Source organism: Carassius auratus, chromosome 28, assembly GCF_003368295.1.
Source record: "Carassius auratus strain Wakin chromosome 28, ASM336829v1, whole genome shotgun sequence".
In the NCBI taxonomy this organism is placed as follows: domain Eukaryota; kingdom Metazoa; phylum Chordata; class Actinopteri; order Cypriniformes; family Cyprinidae; genus Carassius; species Carassius auratus.
In genome coordinates this window covers 10,587,039-10,608,411 of record NC_039270.1, presented here as the reverse complement: position 1 = coordinate 10,608,411, position 21,373 = coordinate 10,587,039, and the positions used below count along the sequence as shown (strand labels likewise).

Genomic DNA, 21,373 nt, shown 5'->3' with positions numbered 1-21,373 from the left:
TTGCTTTGTAAAGCCTGAAAAACCACAATCAAGGCTAATAAAGGTGGAATAAAAACAAAAGAATAATGATAAAAGAATAATGCGGATAATGTGTCATACTTGGCGGAGGTGTGAAAGAACCGTTTGGTGAGAACAATACAATCATGATTCGGGCAGTTTTCAACAGTGAAACATACACAAAGAGCACAGGAGAGTTTACATGTGAGATCTTACAGAGATGACAAGGGCCATAAATCAATCTGATGAGCCTTCTCTAAAAACACACGACATGGCCTTAGAAAATATTTCATAAAATTCACAGTTTTACAGATTCGATTATGAAATTTTTTATGAAGTCTTGGAAGACTTGTGGCCTTAGCTACACTGTGTTTTCAAACTCATTTCCTACATCAACATTTTTTTAAATACATTTAAAACATATGTTTTTAATATTTTTATTTTTGTTTTTATGTTTGAGCTTATATATCTCTATTATCATAACAGTCTGAGTGATTCTGATTCCTGAACAGTAAACTTTAAAGTGTCAGCTTTGTGAATAAAGGTTGGTTATGTATCTAGTGAGAAAGAATCATGAGCAGAAACCTTTTTATTTTGGGTATGTAATTTCGGTCTCCATGCCAAAAAAGGGGGGTTACTAGTAAGGGGATAAATACCGATGGAGAGCCGACGGGCGCGTCAGTCACGTGACTGAACTGTCGTTACTTCCTCAGTTACTGTCACTATGGTTACTGAAAACAAGCCTGACGAGATCGGAACTGTGCGCTGTTACCTTACAAACGGTGAGTGTAACACACACACACACACACACTGCTCTCTGTCGCGTTGTTTTGATCGTGAAGACCCATCGTTCACTGCAGCGTTGTTCAGGTGAAAAAACACGACCTCGATCCAAACACGTTCTTCTTCTTGTACTTCTTTCGCTCGCCCTACATCGTCTAACTCCTTCAGCGTGAACGCTGTGTCAGCATCAGTGAAGATAAAGTCATTAAAAGCTCGCTGGTGTTGTTCCAGTGAGAGGTCTCACACGAGTTCTGTCCTGTTTTTCAGAGGAACACATGGACGAGTCGTCAGGTGTGACAGACTTCCGGCTCTTCATCAGATGCTCTTCTCAAACACAGTAATCTGAGATCGTCTCTCTTCACGTGTGTGCTCTCGATCTCAAGTGTCGTCTGACCGTCTGTAATCTCTCCCTCACCAGATGCTCGGTGTCCCCGGGGCTGTGTCCAGGGCTCAGTCGGTGTTATTTGGAGGAGAGAGTGTTTCCAGTGCTTCTGCCCGGACTCGAGGCTCTGCTCGCGGAAGCACTGGAGCACCGCTGCGTCGAGGTCCGCTTCAATAAAAGTACACATTCATAATGTGCTCTACTTTTGTTTCCTATTATATCACGTATACTTCCAATACTGTGTAAAGATTTAAATGGTAGTATGGCGTCGTTTCTGAAATAAACAAACTATGTCATGTATTTCCTTTTATATAATGTATACTTATACTACCATTCAAATGTTGCAATGGTATTCTGCGTAAACGTTAAGCAGCACAACTTTAAACATTGATAATAATATTAATAAATATTTATTGAGCATATTTTCATGATTTCTGAAGATCTGTGACACTGAAGACTGGAGAAATGATGCTGAAAATACAGCTTTGATCACAGGAATAAATTTCATTTCAACATATATTGCAGATCTTTAATCTTGTAATACTATTTCACAATGTTATTGTATTTTCTGAGCACAAAAACGTAGCAGAAGATGTCGAGCAGAGGAGACTTTTATTAAAAACGTTTCAAAATCGTAATGTTTTCAAACTTTTTAATGATACAGACACTTCATGTCTCCCAACTACATGATCTACACCAGGATTGTCCTCTGATCAGTGACACATGTAGTCTTATAATATAACATCTTCATCATTGTGTTTATCTCACATGATCTAGAGGAGAAAGACGGCGTTTAATGGCTGTGACTTCCTCACTGAATGGCTGTACAAGTGAGTCAGAGAAAAGTGACGCTGTGTGTATGCCAGCACTTTATTTCCTTGTGACTTTAATATGGTGTAATGGCTAAATGTGTTTAAATATGTTCTTTACTCTTCGCTCTTGTCCATCAGTAAAAACCCTCGGGCAGATCGAACGCCTACACCTTTCCATTCAATCCCTTTCGTCCAGAGCTGGCTTCTTGAACAGTAAGTAGAGTAATATACAGTGATATTTAGCAGTGATAAGAGTAATAGTAACAGTAATATACCTAATAAACACACTCTGACATACTCTCAGTTTATATTTCGGCTCTGAAGGCGGTTTATTGGCATGACATGTATAGACAGACAGTCTAAATGCTCTCTCTCTCTCTCTCTCTCTCTCTCTCTCTCTCTCTGTGTCAGTCCCAGGCCGCCCATCCCAGCGTCTCTACTTCTAACAGATGAGCAAGCTGCAGTGTTGATCCAGGCTTTCTGGAGGGGATACAAGGTAAGGACCGTACAAAAACTGGTCCCTGAAAATGCTGCATCAGTTTAGTCTCATTTCAGACCTGTCCCATAGGTCGCATTTGTGAACCACATACAATTTTATTTAAAACAATCTGTATTGGGACAGTAGGCTACATGCTGCCATGTGAATTAAAGGTATAGTGCACCCTAAAATTACATTTCTGTCATTGTTTCTTCACTCACATGTTGTCCCAAACCTACAGTATATTATTTTCTTTCTTGTGCTGCACACAAAAGAAGATATTTTGAAGAAGCTGATAACCAAACAGTTGCTGGTCCACATTGACTTTGAAAGTAAGGCAAAAAATCACTGTGAACCCGCAACTGTTTGGTTTTCCACCTTCTGCGAAGCATAAACCTTATTTTGAAGGAGAAGAAAACTCATTCAGGTTTAAAACGACTTTTGAGTGAATACATGAAGATATAAAAAACTAATCACTTTAATTTTGGTGAAAAGACACACTTTTGATCTTGTCTGCATCTTTTACATCTATGGGGGTTAGGATGTTTACACACGTGTGAGCCACATCTGGGCATAACCAGCGTAAACTAGTGTTTTACCTTGATACCTTGCCACAGCCAGTCACCAATTTGGTACCAAACGTCAAGACATTTTTTTGATAATCTCTGTTATTGAGGCAATCCGGTGAGTCCCTAAATGGTTTCAAACTCAAAATGCAGCCCTAGCTTAGGCACATCACATCCTATCCTATGAAGTAAGATGCTGCTCTTGTTATATCCTTGCTTCTTTTGGATCGTGTTTCATAAAGAGTAATGGCTATGAAGGGTGACACAATCAATTCCTGCTTTGGGACAGCCCTGCTATGAGTGCTACTTGTTGACGGAGAAATATCAGCCCACATTTTCAACCTTTCAGTTTGGTCGCTGGGATGGTCTTTTGTTGTGTTGTCAGTCTTGGATGTCACCAATATCTGTCACATTTTTGTGAACTATTTTCTCATCTTTGGAGGATAACACAAGGTTAGTTTCACTTTCACTTTCCTCACCGGTTCCACTCAGTTTTGTTCTGTTGACTAACAGTGTGTAGTAGGAATGGGTGTGAACTTTAAGCCAACAGCTGCAGTGTATCACTTGGTGTGTCTACATGGACACTTTTTGCTTCCATCGGATTGAATTCATTTTGATTGACGAATCCGAACATAGTGTTTACATGAACGGTAGCTAAATAAAGTTATCGGGTTGATATGTGTGTTCACATGTCACAAGCTTCTGATCAGATTTACTCTTTTGACATTCGCACACTGCATGTATATACAGTTTCCCGATGCTGTTTTAAAAAGCACACGTGATATTTATCTACTTCAGTTCCTAATTAGGCGACGACCAGCACATAAACTGTTGTGCTGCTTAACTTTAGCAAAAAAAAAAAAAAGTAGGAAAAGTGCCCCGTCTCGCACCCAAAACTAGTGGTCTGTTGATGAGAGTCTTAAACGAGGACTGGTGGGACGTGGTCCTGTTCCACTCCACATACGCAGAGTGAAAGGGGAGATTTATAATGACAGGACTCTTATTTATGATACTTTATTCACCAGGAAGAACACCTCGCTCCGTGCGTCATACATCATTACGTTATTTCTGTCACTGCGCATGCATGGTACTTTCCAGTTTCGATTTTCAATCCGATCAAGTGTTTACATGTCCTCTCAGTCGGATTACAAAAGGGATAAACCACCCCCTAAAATCCAATCGAAAATTTAGTCGGATCTGGCCAATTCAATCCGATTGACGTCTTTCACTCTTATGAGAATTTAAGCATTTAATCCAGAACAAGGCAGTAAAACATGCTTCAAAGACAGCGCTTCCTAAGGCTATGTTTGCACGACAATAATATAATCAAAAACTGAAAAGTTTTTCCCTTACATTTTCAAGCAGCTTCACATATACACAACAACATTTTCAAAATGTTTTGCGTTTACATGTATCCACAAAAATGGCCAAAAACGCTGTATTACGTACAGTACAGACCAAAAGTTTGGACACACCTTCTCATTCAAAGAGTTTTCTTTATTTTCATGACTGTGAAAATTGTAGAGTCACACTGAAGGCATCAAGGGCTATTTGATCAAGAAGGAGAGTGATGGGGTGCTGCGCCAGATGACCTGGCCTCCACAGTCAACGGACCTGAACCCAATCCAGATGGTTTAGGAGTGAGCTGGACCACAGACAGAAGGCAAAAGGGCCAACAAGTGCTAAGCATCTCTCGGGGAACTCCTTCAAGACTGTTGGAAGACCATTTCAGGTGACTACCTCTTGAAGCTCATCAAGAGAATGCCAAGAGTGTGCAAAGCAGTAATCAAAGCAAAAGGTGGCTACTTTGAAGAACCTAGAATATGACATATTTTCAGTTGTTTCACACTTTTTTGTTATGTATATAATTCCATATATAATTCCACATGTGTTAATTCATAGTTTTGATGCCTTCAGTGTGAATCTACAATTTTCATAGTCATGAAAATAAAGAAAACTCTTTGAATGAGAAGGTGTGTCCAAACTTTTGGTCTGTAATGTATGTCAGGTCAATAGTTGGCGCTGTCACCTTGTTAGAAAACAGTACCTGTTTCCGTGTGAATATGATGTGTCTCCACTTTTGGTTGTATTATTGTTGAAGTAAATCCACACTCTGCAGAAGAAGCATTAGCAAACTCTTGAGCAGCAACAACAGTTTCATGTACTCACTCCACCATTGTTATGTCTGTTTGTGTGTGCTCACCTTCAAAATGGACATGTACTGAGCATGTCTACATATCTAACACATACTACGCATGTGCATGACGTGCACTTTGAAACCCGTTTGCAAAAATATGCTTTCCTGTATTTGGCTGAAAATGTTGTTGTGTAAACGGCCCCTAAGAAGAGGTGTATAATGAGAGATCTTGTGATAATAAAGACTTGTGTGTCAGCCTAGAGTGTGACGCATGTTGCCAATATATTTAAAATGATTTACTTAGAGCTCTTCCAAAGCATACATTATAAAACAGTACAGATAAACTATTTTTTTAATTGATTATAAAAAAAATTTATTAGGGTTTATAAATAATTTCCATGACAGAGTTCAAGATTTAATCTTACTACTGGAGCTGCAAGTTTCAAATGATTATTAAAAAGCAAGCATAAACTATGAAAAAGCACCAGTGCTTCCAGTGCACTCAGTGTCTCAATTCACTCTCATTTTTATTTTAAAACATAGCATGCTGAGGACATCTACTGGTCGTGTTAATGCAACAAGAGCAACAAAAACTGCTACTGACTCATGTATGGAGGAATGAATAAGACTCCTCTCATGTTTGAAGGATCTTGTGTACCCTAAAGCATCTGTTTGTCCTTTGTCCTGTAGAGTAGTAATAAAGCAGTAGAGTAGTGAATGCTAAATGATGTCAACACATTGTTTTTCAGGTGCGTGTGCGTCCAGATGTCCAAGAGTTAAGACAGTGGCAGAGAGAACTGCGGGAAGAAAATTGTGACATCAACAAAACAGTTCAAGACTTCTGGGCACGTCAGGAGAACAGAGGTCAAAAACAAGATAAATGCTCTCTCTAAAAAGCCTTCCACAACAAAACTACTGAAAAAAATGTTGTATTTGCTTAGAATATTAAATATTTGAACCTGACTAATTTCATTATTTGAACTTATTAAGCTTAATTGGAATATCTTTTTGAAAGTAAGGTAAACGTCTATAACTCAGTCGAGTAAAATTTTTAATAAGATTAATTCATCGACACATCATTTAATTAATTAAACTAATCACAAAATATATTTGACTGTGAAATATCCACAAAGGATTGTTTTAAGCTATTTTTGTGTAAAATGAGAAAGTATCAAGTAGATATTACAAATTGTAATTTTAAACTGAAAGCCCTTCTTTAAATGGGACAGTGTTATTGGCCGACAACAGTCCGTGATGTTACTACCTGTGCAACTGTCAGTATAAAAGGGTACCTGTACAGTAATACGTCATCAACTTCTTTAGCCTTGTTCAAAAACTGTTAGTCCAAATCTGATTTTTGTTTATTCTCGATTGGAATCCGATCTAAATGATTAACTGTTCAAACTGTGTATTACAACGGTTCAATTCTAATTTGTGTCCATGGTGCTCTTTCATTTTTCTCAGTATCTACATTTAAATTTAATCATTTAGCAGATACTTATATCTAAAGCGACTTACAAATGAGCACAATGGAAGCAATCAAAATCAACAGAGCAGTGATATGCAAGTGTTATAACAAGTCTCAGTTAGTTTAAAGGTACAGGTAGTAGGACCTGCCACTAGAGGGCACACTACCAAAACAATAACAATCACGTGGTTTGATGACGCTAAGAAGGCGCGTGGAATGATGGGATTTGTTGTCTTTTACCCAACCGCTGACGGCCATCAATCAGATAGAAAGATAAATCATGGATTTAATGGACGAGGTAAAGTTTTATAAATGTTGTGTTTGATGTCATAAGTTTCAAACGCGAGTTCAGCGATTTGCGTGAGTAGATTACATACAAAGTCAATGCAAAGACGCGATCAGACTATGGATCAGACAGTAAACAGTAATTATGTTCCATAAACAAGTGTTTAGAATGGGAATTTTCTCATCATTTACAGGTAGTTGAAAAAAAATTAGAGATATTGTTAGTAATCAGCTGGACAAAATATATAACAATTCAATTCAAGTTTATTTGTATAGCGCTTTTTACAAAATAAATCGTTACAAAGCAACTTTACAGAAAATTATGTTTCTACAATATTTAGTAGTAGCTAGTAGTTTGTGCACATTTGACAGGATTTTAGAAAAAATAAAAATAATAATAATAATACAAGACGTAGTCAGCTAGACGATGAACTATCAATATTATTAATTAAGTTATTATATGATTCAGTCACACATTTAGCAATAATTGTTAGTTCTGTTTGTTGATTCAGGGTTAGCATCATCTGAGGTCCTCTGAGGGTCAGCATCATCTCTTCTCAGGTGTTCTGGATCCAGACTGGAGCTTGTGTAAATCCTAGTTACCAAGGGATGTAAATCCCGTGGCGAACATAGAAACAAAATACAGACATCATTAGCATAGCTGCTGATCCAACAAAGTAAAATTAGTTTAACCCAAGCTAATGAATAAAAATGCAACTTTGAACAGATGCAACTACACTCACAATTAAAAAGATACATTATTCGAATGCTTGGCGAAAGAGATGTGTTTTTAATCTAGATTTAAACAGAGAGAGTGTGTCTGAACCCCGAACATTATCAGGAAGGCTATTCCAGAGTTTGGGAGCCAAATGTGAGAAAGCTCTACCTCCTTTAGTGGACTTTGCTATCCTAGGAACGACCAAAAGTCCAGCGTTTTGTGACCTTAGGGTGCGTGATGGGTTGTAACGTGGTAGAAGGCTAGTTAGGTACGCAGGAGCTAAACCATTTAGGGCCTTATAGGTAAGTAATGATAATTTGTAACTGATACGGAACTTAATAGGTAGCCAGTGCAGAGACTGTAAAATTGGGGTAATATGATCATATTTTCTTGACCTCATAAGGACTCTAGCTGCTGCATTTTGGACTACCTGTAGCTTGTTTAATGACGAAGCAGGACAACCACCTAGAAGTGCATTACAATAGTCCTGTCTAGAGGTCATGAATGCATGAACTAGCTTTTATACATCAGAAACAGATAACATGTTTCGTAGCTTGGCAATGTTTCTAAGATGGAAGAATGCAGTTTTTGTAACATTGGAAATATGATTTTCAAAAGACAAATTGCTGTCTAATATAACACCCAGATTTCTGACTGTAGAGGAAGTAACAGTACATCCGTCTAGTTGCAGATTGTAATCTACAAGATTCTGTGTAGTGTTTTTTGGTCCAATAATTAGTATCTCTGTCTTATCCGAATTTAATTGGAGAAAATTGTGTGTCATCCAATCTTTTACATTTTTAACACACTCTGTTAGCTTAGATAATTAGGAAGTTTCATCTGGTCTCGTTGAGATATATAGCTGAGTATCATCAGCATAACAGTGGAAGCTAATTCTGTATTTTCTAATAATATTACCAAGGGGCAACATATATATTGAAAATAGAAGGGGACCTAGGACGGATCCTTGTGGCACTCCATATTTTACTGATGATAAATGAGATGACTCCCCATTTAAGTAAACAAAATGGTAGCGATCGGACAGGTAGGATCTAAACCATCTTAGAGCCTGCCCTTGAATACCTGTATAGTTTTGTAATCGATCTATGAGTATGTCATGATCTATGGTGTCGAACGCAGCACTAAGATCAAGTAAGACTAGAAATGAGATGCAGCCTTGGTCTGACGCAAGGAGCAGGTCATTTGTAATTTTAACAAGTGCAGTTTCTGTGCTATGGTGGGGCCTAAAACCTGACTGAAATTCTTCATACATATCATTTTTATGCAGGAAGGTGCTCAATTGAGCAGACACAACTTTCTCTAAAATTTTAGACATAAATGGAAGATTTGAAATAGGCCTATAATTTGCCAGTACACTAGGATCTAGTTTTGGTTTCTTAATAAGAGGCTTGATAACCGCCAGCTTGAATAGTTTTGGGACGTGACCTAGAGATAACGACGAGTTAATGATATTGAGAAGCGGTTCTTCGGCTACAGGTAACAGCTCTTTCAGTAATTTAGTAGGTACAGGATCTAATAAACATGTTGTTGGTTTAGATACAGTGATAAGTTTATTTAGCTCTTCCTGTCCTATGGTTGTAAAGCACTGCAGTTTATCTTTGGGTGCGATGGATGAAACTGAAGTGTTAGACGCTGTAGAATCTACATTCGCTATTGTATTTCTAATGTTATCTATTTTATCAGTGAAGAAATTCATAAAGTCATTACTGTTTAACGTTGGTGGAATATTTGAATCGGGTGGCGTCTGGTAATTTGTTAACTTAGCCACTGTGCTAAATAAAAACCTAGGATTGTTTTGGTTATTTTCAATGAGTTTGTGTATATGCTCTGCCCTAGCAGTTTTTAGAGCCTGTCTATAGCTGGACATACTGTTTTTCCATGCAATTCTAAAAACTTCTAAGTTAGTTTTTCTCCATTTGCGTTCAAGACTACGAGTTAATTTCTTGAGAGAGTGAGTATTACTGTTATACCATGGTACAGTACGTTTTTCTCTAACTTTTTTCAATTTGATTGGGGCAACAGCTTCTAATGTTTTAGAGAAAATAGTGCCCATGTTGTCAGTAATTTCGTCTAATTCGTGTGTATTTTTGGGTACAAATAGCAGTTGAGATAGATCAGGCAGGTTATTTGCGAATCTTTCTTTGGTGGCTGGAACAATAGTTCTGCCCAGACGGTAACGCTGCGACATATAGTTAATATCAGTTATACGCAGCATGCACGATACAAGGAAATGGTCTGTAATATCATCACTTTGAGGTACAATATCTATAGCAGTAAGATCGATTCCATGCAATATAATTAAATCTAGTGTATGATTAAAACGATGAGTTGGCCCGGTGACATTTTGCTTGACTCCAAAGGAGTTTATTAGGTCAGTAAACGCAAGTCCTAATGTATCATTTGCATTATCAACGTGAATATTAAAATCTCCCATGATTAGCGCCTTATCAACTGTAACTAGAAGGTCTGAGAGGAAATCTTCAAATTCTTTTAGGAATTCTGTATACGGCCCTGGTGGTCTATACACAGTACTATGCATAACACTAGCCTAGCGGTTTTTGGATATTTAACTGCAAATATCATACAAAATGTTCCTTTAACGCAGTACATGTAACAAAGAATTTTTTAATTATATAATAAAAAGATAACAGATAGAATACATAAAGATTAAACAGAGTCTTTCTTACATCGGCTGGAGAGACAGATGTGAGTAGTTTTTGTGTAGATCTTTCATTTGGATCTCAAATCGTGAGTAGAAGTGGTAGAGTGCATCTGGGAGGGATGTGTCATCATCAATGGCCAGTGATGGTCTGGATGGCTTGCCACAGGGTCCGGGTGTCTTTACTTTACTTCCTTTCTGAAGGTGTTCCATTCAGTGTCCTGGAAGCAGTCCTGCATGCTGAGGTAGCATCGTTTGGCCACATTGTGATCTGCTTTTGAATCTGATTTGCAAGTTTGAGACATGGTCCATATGCTGGAATTAGCATAACAGAGATGTAGTCTGAGTATACGAAGTGCAGTCGTGTATGCATTTCTTTTCTGTTGTATTAACAAAGTCCAGTGTGTTTCACCTTGTTGCAAAGTTCACATGTTGGTAGAACTTTGGCAAAACTGTCTTTAGGTTTGCGTGGTGGAAGTTGCCAGCTATATGCATCTTGTGTTTTTAGATGCAATGATTTGTTTTTAGATTTGCACCAGAAGAGTTGTCATTGACAATATTCCCAATGACCATCACCCAAGCTTCCACATGAGAATGACACGGGCACTAAAGATAGTTTGCATGGCCTTCAGAAGGAGACAGAAACTAAACCAACGAATGAAAGGCATCTTTAAAAAGACTTTATCTGCCATGCTTTTCTCTCTTAGAAAGGAAATGACCTCTTCTAAGCCACTGTTGATGCACCCAGGAGATCTCCTTGCACTTATCTGTGCACAAACGAGAGGAGAACACTATAGCATGCTATACATTTCAGCAAGGTTTGTGGAAATAGTTCTTCAGAGCCCAAACACACATCTTATGCACTACAGAGTAGCAACTAAGTTGAATGAGTGGTGTGTCAGTCTTCTTTTATGTCCAGGAGAGTGGTTGGACATACAAATTTCACTTGTCACTTCATTGGTCTTTTCTGAATACATAAGAAGAGTGTGGGTTCCCAAGAGTAACCACTAGTTTCAGTATTTCCACACAACAATAAAAGTGACTGACAAAAAGGAAATGTATTATTATTATTATTAAAGGTACAAAAGGTATTCAGTCGGCAGTAGACAGGTATTTTCTCTTTTTCTTTTGTGATTTAATGTTGATAAAACAGACATTAGTGTATATTAGAAAGCTGGCACTTTAATTCTGTCTGTCTGTTGACAAAGATCTGTGTGCATACATGCATTGATTTTAGCCTTAAAATACAGATGCTTTAAGAAAAATGTTAGTGTTTATCCTGGAGCTGGTTATACTTGAGTGAGGAAGGGAGTTATGAAATTTAAGTGCAAGGGACCAATAACAATAAGCAATAATCAGCAACTGTACTTGCTTTTTGCTCTGCATGTGATTTGCAAATGGGTTGTAGGCTTTATTGTTACTACTGTGAGTAATTCTTATCTTTGGAAGATTTTCTACCTGTATATCACAAATGATAAGATATAGCCCATCCCTAGTTGAGGCTGATTGTGTCTCTTGGACCTTTGCGTTTTGCTTTCTTCTTCCTCTATGGGCTGATTGAGAGCGGTCTTGAAGGGGTCATCAGATGCAAAATTCACTTTTACATGTTTGAACATAAATGTGTGTTGGCAGTGTTTGTACACATCCACACTATAATGATAAAAAAAAATCCACTCCACTATTTTTAAAATCCCTATTTTAAATCCTTTTCTCAAATCAAGTCTAAGGAGTGGGATGTTTAGTCCTCTAGGTGGCAGTAATGGATTGTATAAAGTCAAGTGCATTTGCTAAGGAGAGATGTGGTAATTTGAATGAGATGAATGGTCCATGTGGAATAAAGACACCAGCAACAGTATTACCTCTTTATATTGGTTTCTTGTCTGGTTACAGACCCAGGCCCCTCCTACTGTTTTGATTGACACTGGCGTTTTAAATTAGACCCGCCCTGAGTGAGCTGGAAACAGTCTGCCATTATTGGTTCAATGTCGGAGCAAGGGTAGCTAAAAATTGTTTTCTAAGAGATCGAGATGCTTTGTTGTTGGCTGTAATAATGAACATAGCAGTTGTTATTTACTCCAAACATCTGAGCCAGTGAAGATGTAGTGGTTTACGTTTGTTTTGGAAGGGAATGCACCCCCGATCTACCTAAATGCATTTGTTCACGCAAATCATTTGTGAAGCAGCTTCACCTACAGAAGAAGCAAGTATAAGGTTCTTTTATGAATCTTTGCAAATTGCTTTTCCTATTAACATGCTAGTTAGCAAGTTCTGCAGTTAAACGCAGCTAAAGTAAACCGTAGCTGCGTCCCAAATGTCGCACTATACAACATGCACTCATACAATATGTACTTAGGCACTATGTATTCAACCAATATAATAACCTTATATTAATTATATAAGTTTATTTTGTCTTGTTGAACAGTTGAACATGACGTATTATGAGTTAATCAAGGTGCATCATCTGGGTATTTAAAGTGCACTTTTAATTTTTGGAAATTTCAGGGTGAATGATCTACTCGCATTACACTCCAAACAATAAATTGTTGGCACAACTTAATTAACCCATTCCAATGCATTTGAATCATGTTATCTCAACTTAATCTAGGTAAATACAGCTAAAGAGCAAAATTTATATTCAACCAATGAGATTAAATCATGTTCATTTGAATTATCTTGTGGATTTAACTTACTCTTGTTGAGCCAATTCATTTTAACCACTTAATTACGACAACCAGAAATGTTTTAACTGAACAACTTTGTTTACTTTAACCAGCTTATAATTACTGATATTTCCACCTAAATGTATTTTAATGTACAGATAAATAAAAAACTCACTGTTAATATCTTGTGTTATTTTATTCCAATTTCAAAAGAAAAAGACAGCAACTGTTCAGTGTTGAGCTGTTTTCAAAAGTTTCAAAACTACTTAAAACAAGAAGTATTTCCAGAATTAGTTTAAATAAACAAATTCTGTATTTTAAAAGTTTCAGCTAGGTTGACACTTAAGTAATACAAAGAAACAAACTACAATGCAAAATAAAGAGGACTAACAATATTGATATTTCAATAAGAAAAATACTGTGTTAAATAGAAAAGAAATCTGCTCAGTGTTGAGCTTAGAACAAGATTGAACTGGATCAACTTACTCCACCATCTTGTTTTTCAGGGCATACTCATGAAAGTTTACGTTAAGTTTAGGTTTACGTTAAGTTTAGAATTAAACAACTTGCAATGAATGGACATATCTGACATTACAAAATCGATAACCAAATTGCAGTGTACAAAAAGTATATACAAAAGAAATAAATAATAATAATTAAATACATAAAAGATCGATGTGATTTTTAATTTTTATTCATATAGCAACCTGTGAAATGGGCTGCATGTTTTTTTAATTGGACACACTGTAAGACAACAGGTTTCAATCATTAGTAAAACAGTATGGTAATCTGAAATCATTCATAATGACTATTATATGTTTTTATACTAGCAACCAAAATATTAAGTATGTCCAAACACAAATCAATAAAACAAACAAAAAAACTTTCATTTATTTTGTGGCAATAATAAATGGTTTTAGAAAAAAAAATAATTAGTTTAAGAACATTATACAACAAGATTTTCTATAACTTACCCAATGAAAGCAGACTAAAGCCAAACAAAGGACGCAGTTTATAATGCTCTTCTTTTAAAACCTGTGAAATAAAAATTAAAAATGAATTAATAAATACAGCATGCGTAACAATACTGTATCATAACAGTAATGTACAGAAGTATCATATGGACAACACAGCCTTAAGCTTAAAACATAAATGTAATATAATATCTATTCATTAGTTTTTACTTGAATATTGAATATTTTCTAAACACATAACGTATCGGACTATTCCAAACATGTTAATACTCTCTATGAGCAAAATATCGACAAGGTATATATATATAATATACTATTATGTATAAAAGTAATATAGGACTATTTCACTACGTCAATGGCATCAGTAGCAACTGACGAGGTCATGGGGAAATGCTGTCTTCTGAGCATACGTAGAAATAGAAGTTAACTCATTTCTTATTCGTTGTTTCAGTATAAATAAATTGAGCTCCCTGGATTTAGTTTAGACTGACTTGAAATAACTTTGTACATCTCTTAAACTGATACATTTATTTGATTCAAAATACTCTGTCATTTTAATCAAATAAACACCCAGATATTGTTTTTGAGTGTATGACTTGTACCACAATTTTTTTTTTTTACAAAAGATAGCGGTATGAGGACAATTTTTGATAAAGATAACAATTTAACACATCGTCACTGCCATTGTGAGTTCTCTTCCAGTCATTCACATTCTCTGTTACATCAACATACTATCGAATAGGGTCTCACTTGGGACCCCCAGTCATTAAACAGACCAATGAACATTTGCGAGTGGAATTTGCAAGCCTAGCCACTCCTCCGTACACAGGTTTATAAGGAGGTAGCATGCATCCACTCGTTCAGATTTTTGCTTCAGAGCCTAGTGGTTGTCATAGTAAATGCTCATTCATTCACCTTGAGTAAATTAAACAACCCTCTCACTGGAGTTTTTGTTTAAACCGCACATTCAGTGGTGTTTTGCCAGTGATTTTGTCGCCAAGCAGACTGCTTGAACAAAGAAGTGGCTTGACACTCACACATTGGCCTGTTTTTTACTACTCCGAGGTTTGGGGCTCCAAAGTGACACCCCATACATCGGTATGTAAGTGTATAATCTCGGTTGCTTCCTTCATGGAATGAGGGTTACATAACTAAGTTTTATGATGTTCTTAACATTGTCAACAGTGTCCCATCAAATCAGCCACAGTTTATGCTTGGTAGCTTTAATGCTAGAGTGGGCACTGATCACAATTCCTGAGCAACTTGTTCGGGAAAGTGTCAGGATGAAGGAAGTGGGAAACGCCTTCTTGAGTTCAGCTGCCACCAAGGTCAGGTCATCACTAACACTTTCTTAAACATAAAACAACAGAATAAAGTTTCCTGGAGATGTCACCAGCTAGACCTGATTCTGACCACATGCCAAGTGTTAAACTTACCAGAGTCCTGACTGGCATTCAGATCAGGAGGGTCAAAATGCTGCAGAGGACACTGCTTCACACTAAAAAGGGAGGCAGGCTTTGAATCAACACCAATAAGAAATGTGAACAAGACAATATGGAAGAGTTTGCACAAGTGCTTGAGGATATCCTTCATGTTAAACCAAACAGCAGTGCCAGTAAGAGATGGCAGCATCTCAGGAATGTTTTGCGTGGTGCTGCCATTTCCTACTGATTTTAGAAAGAAATTATGGGTAGGTTTTGGGGTAGGGATTGGGTTACGTCCAGGGTTCTAAATTAACACCCACCAACCCGCCAAATGCGGGTTAAAATTCATTTTTGCGGGTGTTAATTAAAACTTACTAGCCAGTTTGGCTGGTGATGCATGACATGAGGCTCTGTTCTCGGTCATTTATCCCCCTGGCAACACTTCCTACATTTCCCATGAACACTATGCTGTAATCCTACGTGATGACGTTTCATATGCCCATTGGCTGCACGCAGTTTGCAGTGAAACCAGCACGAAATAACAAGGAACAGAGCGTCCATCAGAAAACACAAGGAAGAAGAACAAATGGAGCCAGAGCATGGAGCATAGACTGAAAGAGGAGGGAGTTAGCTATTAAAGAAAAAAATTGAGATTAAACTAAATGCGGCGGTGATTGGGACAGATTTCTGGGGGCGAAAAGAGGAACTAGGCAGGGGATGAGGATATTACGGAGCCCCACACGTCACCTGTAGGAGAAAAAAAATCAATCCGTCCCCTCAGTTTATAAACCGTACTCACGAATTCATAAATTTTTCCCTTGGTTAAACAAACCGTACCCACGAATTCCCAATCCGTGCACTCAGATTTTGTAAACCGTCCTGTCAGTTTTTGAATCCGTACACACGAATTCATAATCAAAACAAAACAAATAATTTGCTGGTTATGTTTTCATTCCTTTTCTCTCTAACTGAATGCAATGTTATTTTTGGCCTCATTATTTAATAATAACATTAACAGTGAAACTTGCATCTAACTCAGGCAGGTGGGGTGGATGGAGCTTAGTATAATAAAATCAGAAAAATAAGTCTTCATGTATATTAAGAAAGAATTGTACACAAGCATTTACAAAACTGTCAAAGTTTATTTAAAAAATAAAGCAATTCATGAATTATTTTCTTGTACTCATTTATTTAGCCTACAAATTAAAATTATAAAAATAACTTTATTTTTATCATTATTATATATTATTATATAGGTTATGCATAAGAATCTTTTATCCAAAACAATATACAACCGAGGAAAAAATAACTCCTGAGTTAGTCACAATGGCAGGTTTATTGTACAATAATAATCAAGTGCTATTATAAGATTATTCCTTTATTATTATTAAACCTATTCCACATAATAATATTCAATAAAACTGTATGTTAACAGGAACTTGCTGCATGAATCCGTGAGTACGGTTTACAGATCCGTGGGAACTGATTGCGAAAGCGTGCGCATGGATTATGAATTTTTGGGTACGGATTCAAAAACCGAGGGTAAGGTTTACAAAATCTGTGCACACGGATTGGAAATTCAGTGGCACTCATCATTTGTTATTTTTACCGAAAAAAAAAAATGGCTAGTGGAAATTCTGATTGGCTGGTAACTTTAGAAAGTTACCAGCCACATTGGCTGGTCATCAAAAAAGTTAATTTAGAACCCTGGTTACGTCTATATTTTGTAAAATAATGTTGATCCAGGAACATGTCTTAATTGGTAAAATCAAGGCGACCATGCGTCTATAGAGAGACCTGCATTTTTACAGATCTTATGATAAAAGAGTTTTTGTTTTTGATTTGAATTATTTCATTCTAAACTAGTAATTAAAATCTTTTTGTTGATATATTTTAGGGATGGTCACGATTTTCGAATATTCGATTAGTTGATTTAATGACCAATTATCGATAAGGCTGTGCGATTATTTTCTAAAGATGTGAACCGTGCCCGAGCGAATCTTACACCCAAAGCAAGAGAACTACTGATATGTGCAGCATGATTACGTGAACGTTTCTGAGCGGCAAACGCAATAGATTTATAAAGCAGTATGTTGAGAGCGGGTCTTCTGTGTCACCACGTCCCAAACGACTCAAAATAATGAATCACAAAGTTAACAAGAACGATGCACTTCCCTGTGCTGAGAGAGAAACTTCCTGTTTCCCACGTTATCAAGTCGTGATTACGAGCTAGATACATTAAAATTAGGGCCGGGACTCGATTAAAAAAATTAATCTAATTAATTAGAGGCTTTGTAATTAATTAATCGAAATTAATTGCATTTTAATCGCATATAAATATTTGACCTGAGAACAGTGAGAAGTAATTTTTTTTTTTCACATGAATTTATAGTATACCATTGAATAATGACTGAATACATAAGCTTAAGCAACAGAATATTATTTATTTTTGTTCAACCAAGTCTAGCAGACCAGTGCAATTTTTGCCATGAAGTATAGCAATAGTATATTTAGAAACAATTTAGAAATATTACATTTCAGAAATTCAGGAAGCTTATAGGTGCTGGAACCTTCTGTAAGGTGTTTTTTTTAGGTAAAACACAATACTGTCAAGTACATTCAGAACATTGGAAACCCTGACTATTAGAAAACATCTCTCTGTTGCTTCAGAGGCCATAACATACTAAGTCCAACTCTCAATAACCTTGGCCAAAACAATAACGAGTTCAACATAAACTGTTGCACCAACAAAATAATACATAGTTCAACATCAAGTGTAAAGTCCACGCTAGCTGCTATATGTTTTGCGTTGAGGTGATACTTGAGACTCGGATGTGAAGCGCGGTATATGCGAATGCTAGTTGGTGCTCCAGTATAATCGGTCCGCCGAAACTCATCCAGTGAGAAACGTTCCGCGGTGCAAAAATAAGTTATTAAAAATGCGGGATTTTTTTTTCTGTAATTAATTAATCTTAGTTAACGCGTTATTTTTTGTGTAATTAATTAATCTCAATTAACGCGTTAAAGTACCGGCTCTAATTAAAATTATTTGTTATTTGTTAAAGGAATAAAATGTAATGTTCCACTGGTTTGATAACCATAAACATTTTTAAAACCATTTAAAAATTTGACTCTGTTATGTTGATTATTCTGAAGTAAACAACGTTATGTGACTATTCACAAGCTTTTTATGGTGTAAATGCTTGGAAATAATATGTATTGTTTTAATCGCAATAAGCTTTGGGCTTTGTTACTTTTTTTTTTAAGCCTCAGGCTTCTGTCAATTTTAAGATAAAATACAAACATGTTTTTTACGCTCTTTAATCTGTAGTGACATTCGCCTCCTTTCATGCGGCATGTGAATCAATTATATTTTCCTGTTTAATATTTGCAGCACAAAAATAATAACGAATAAATATTTGAGTGCATGTTGGGAAAAAAACAGAACAATTTAATACAAACGAGATTCTCGTGAAATCAATCAATTTGAGTTTTAAAAATCGTCAGTAAGCCTATTGCTGTTTTTCGTTTTAAGCCCGAAGAATGACAGGTGCCACATCCTTTTTTAAATAAAATTTTTGCCGGAGTATACAGGTGTAATATATTAAATTTTACGTCATGAAGTGTAACCTGATTTCACTGTCGAAATTTTTACTTAATTCCTAAAATATTATGACGCTAATCTTTTTTTTTTTTGTGTTGTTGTTTATTTGTTTTTGAGAAGGATAAACTGATCAAAAATGCTCAACTCACGGTCTTGCACTGGCCGCTTTGTTAAAAAACAAACAACTTGAATTTAACCAATATAAAATGTTCCAGTCATATTTCTGAATTAAATTAATAAAGAATCTAAATGAAATATGACCACTTTGTGGGTCAGACTCGGGCAGAGAAATCTGGTTAGCCCCTGGCCGGGCTGTGTATGGCTCTGTATTAGTTCTCCCTTTTCAATTAAAAGCTCCCCCTCAGTTTCCTTATAAGTACTACCTAATTTATTCTAATCTTAATTAATCTGTAAACATAAAAAAAAAAAAAATGCTATGAATGTTCATGCTCATTTTAAAAATAGAAATGTCCTAGGCTCCTACAGCCTTAGCAGTTGATAATAGACAGACTGATATGTTAATAAGTGTCGTCATTCAGTTATATTAATATGTGTCAGCAATCATACAACCATCAATTGGCTTGGGTTAGGATAGACCTTTCTCTAATGAATTAAACAGTTTGTTATCATACAGATTGAATGCCTGAATAGTCTCTCTCCCTCTCTCTCTTTATATGAGTGTGTGTTTATGTGTGTGAGTGCGTGAGTGCATGCGTTAGAGGGGTGCGATTATTCACTATTACACTGAATAATACCCAGCGATTATCGATTATTACTTTTGCTTGAAATGCACATCCCTTATATATTCTTCAATTCTGTGAGGCAAGTAGGCTAATCACTGAGTTTGTCATTTCTGTGAAGCGTTCCTGTTGTGAAGAACAAGACCGCACAAAGCACATGCTAGGTCAGGTTTCCGGATAACGATTGATCTTGGCGCTTAAGAGGGGTTTCTATGAGTAATTTTACAAAAGTTGGTTATTGTTTCACGTGCGTGTCCCAAAAATGCACTTAACACAGTCACACATAGACATGCTTTAGTTGTTGTCCGTTTGTCAAGTGCTGAAATGTCACCTTTTAGAATCGTAAGTAATTGTAGTACACAAATCTTTTATTGAAATGTTAATCTAATGCTGCGTTCCAGAAAACTTATAACTATTATATTATATTATATTATATACAAGTATATTTATATAGACTTTATTTCCAGGCCCAAGATGCTTGCAAGACAATAAGTCATTGACAGGTTTTTTTGTTTTTCAGTTTATCCCTATTTTTTTCAGTCTTTGAAGCATGTTTCCTACATTACTTCTTACTATTTTTTTTTTTTTTTTGTTCAGTCGTTTACTTTAGATGTGTATTTCTGTTTTAGTTTTCTGCACTTTTTAATTATTCCATTTATAAATTCAAATTGAATTATAGACACATGAATAAAGCACTTGAATAAAGTTGGTGTAATCTGCTGATTGTCCTGTAGATGACCACATAAATCTGTCTTCTTACGATGGACTTATGGCTTTACGATAAATCCAGAGCCTCCATTCTCCGCACAAACAATTGGATATGCTCTTACAGCCCACTTTAAAAAACAAAAACATACATTTAATGAACAAAAAAATCTTCCCTACATATTTTAACTTGGTAAGAAAATGAAACAAAATATAATTACTTTACCATTACATAAGAAACTGAACCATTTTAATAGCTGAAAAAGTATTATAAGCTGTTTATGGAAAAGGGGAAAAAAGACGAACTCGGGTTGAACTCGGCCGGGATTTCTGGTAAGCTGACAGACACGGTCCGGGATAGGATCTATAATTAAGCCATTAGTCGATAAATTTCACATTTATATTAGATATTTTTTCAGCATCAGGTGAAGCTGATATATTGAAAGGTTATTTGCTCAAATCTCATGTTTGATTGTACTGAATGATGACCTGTTGTTGTTTTGTTTGTTTTTCCAGTCTGGTCGGAGCTGGCTGAACTGGACGGCAGTGCTGACCAGCATGTGGAGGCTGGGGTGTCCATTGAGGTGGTTCCTCCTACACCTCAGAGCAGAGTCCTGTGTACACCAGCACCCCAGAGCGCCTCGGAGAGAAAAGAGCTGCTCAAGCCAAGCCTCTCTTCCCAGCGCACCGCCACCTTACATCATGTCAACAACATAGCAGAATGAAGTATTCACTGCTACGGCTCTATTTCAGTTTCTCAAACCTGTCCTAGGGACCCCCAAAACAGCACATTTTCTATGTCTCTTTTTGTATTCCCAGACAGCAAGCAGTTTCGGCCTAGATCCGGCCCACATCTGGCTCGTGTGAAATCCATGCGGATCCGGATCTGGGCCAAAACTGCTTGCTTTCATTTCAGGTCTTTAGTCTTTGCTAATGAGCTGAAGAGTTCAATTGGGTGTG

General features: G+C 36.6%; 1 protein-coding gene across 1 annotated transcript; it reads left to right on the top strand.

Moving 5' to 3' along the window:
- Nucleotides 1-420: 420 nt before the first annotated feature.
- Nucleotides 421-21,138, top strand: iqck (IQ motif containing K). The gene is made up of 8 exons (XM_026208716.1): nt 421-779; nt 1,048-1,117; nt 1,199-1,325; nt 1,940-1,992; nt 2,113-2,187; nt 2,386-2,470; nt 5,905-6,019; nt 20,930-21,138. Exons 1-8 carry the CDS (start codon nt 722-724, stop codon nt 21,136-21,138), a joined length of 792 nt encoding a protein of 263 aa, XP_026064501.1. The 5' UTR covers nt 421-721.
- The last annotated feature ends 235 nt before the right edge of the window (nt 21,139-21,373 follow it).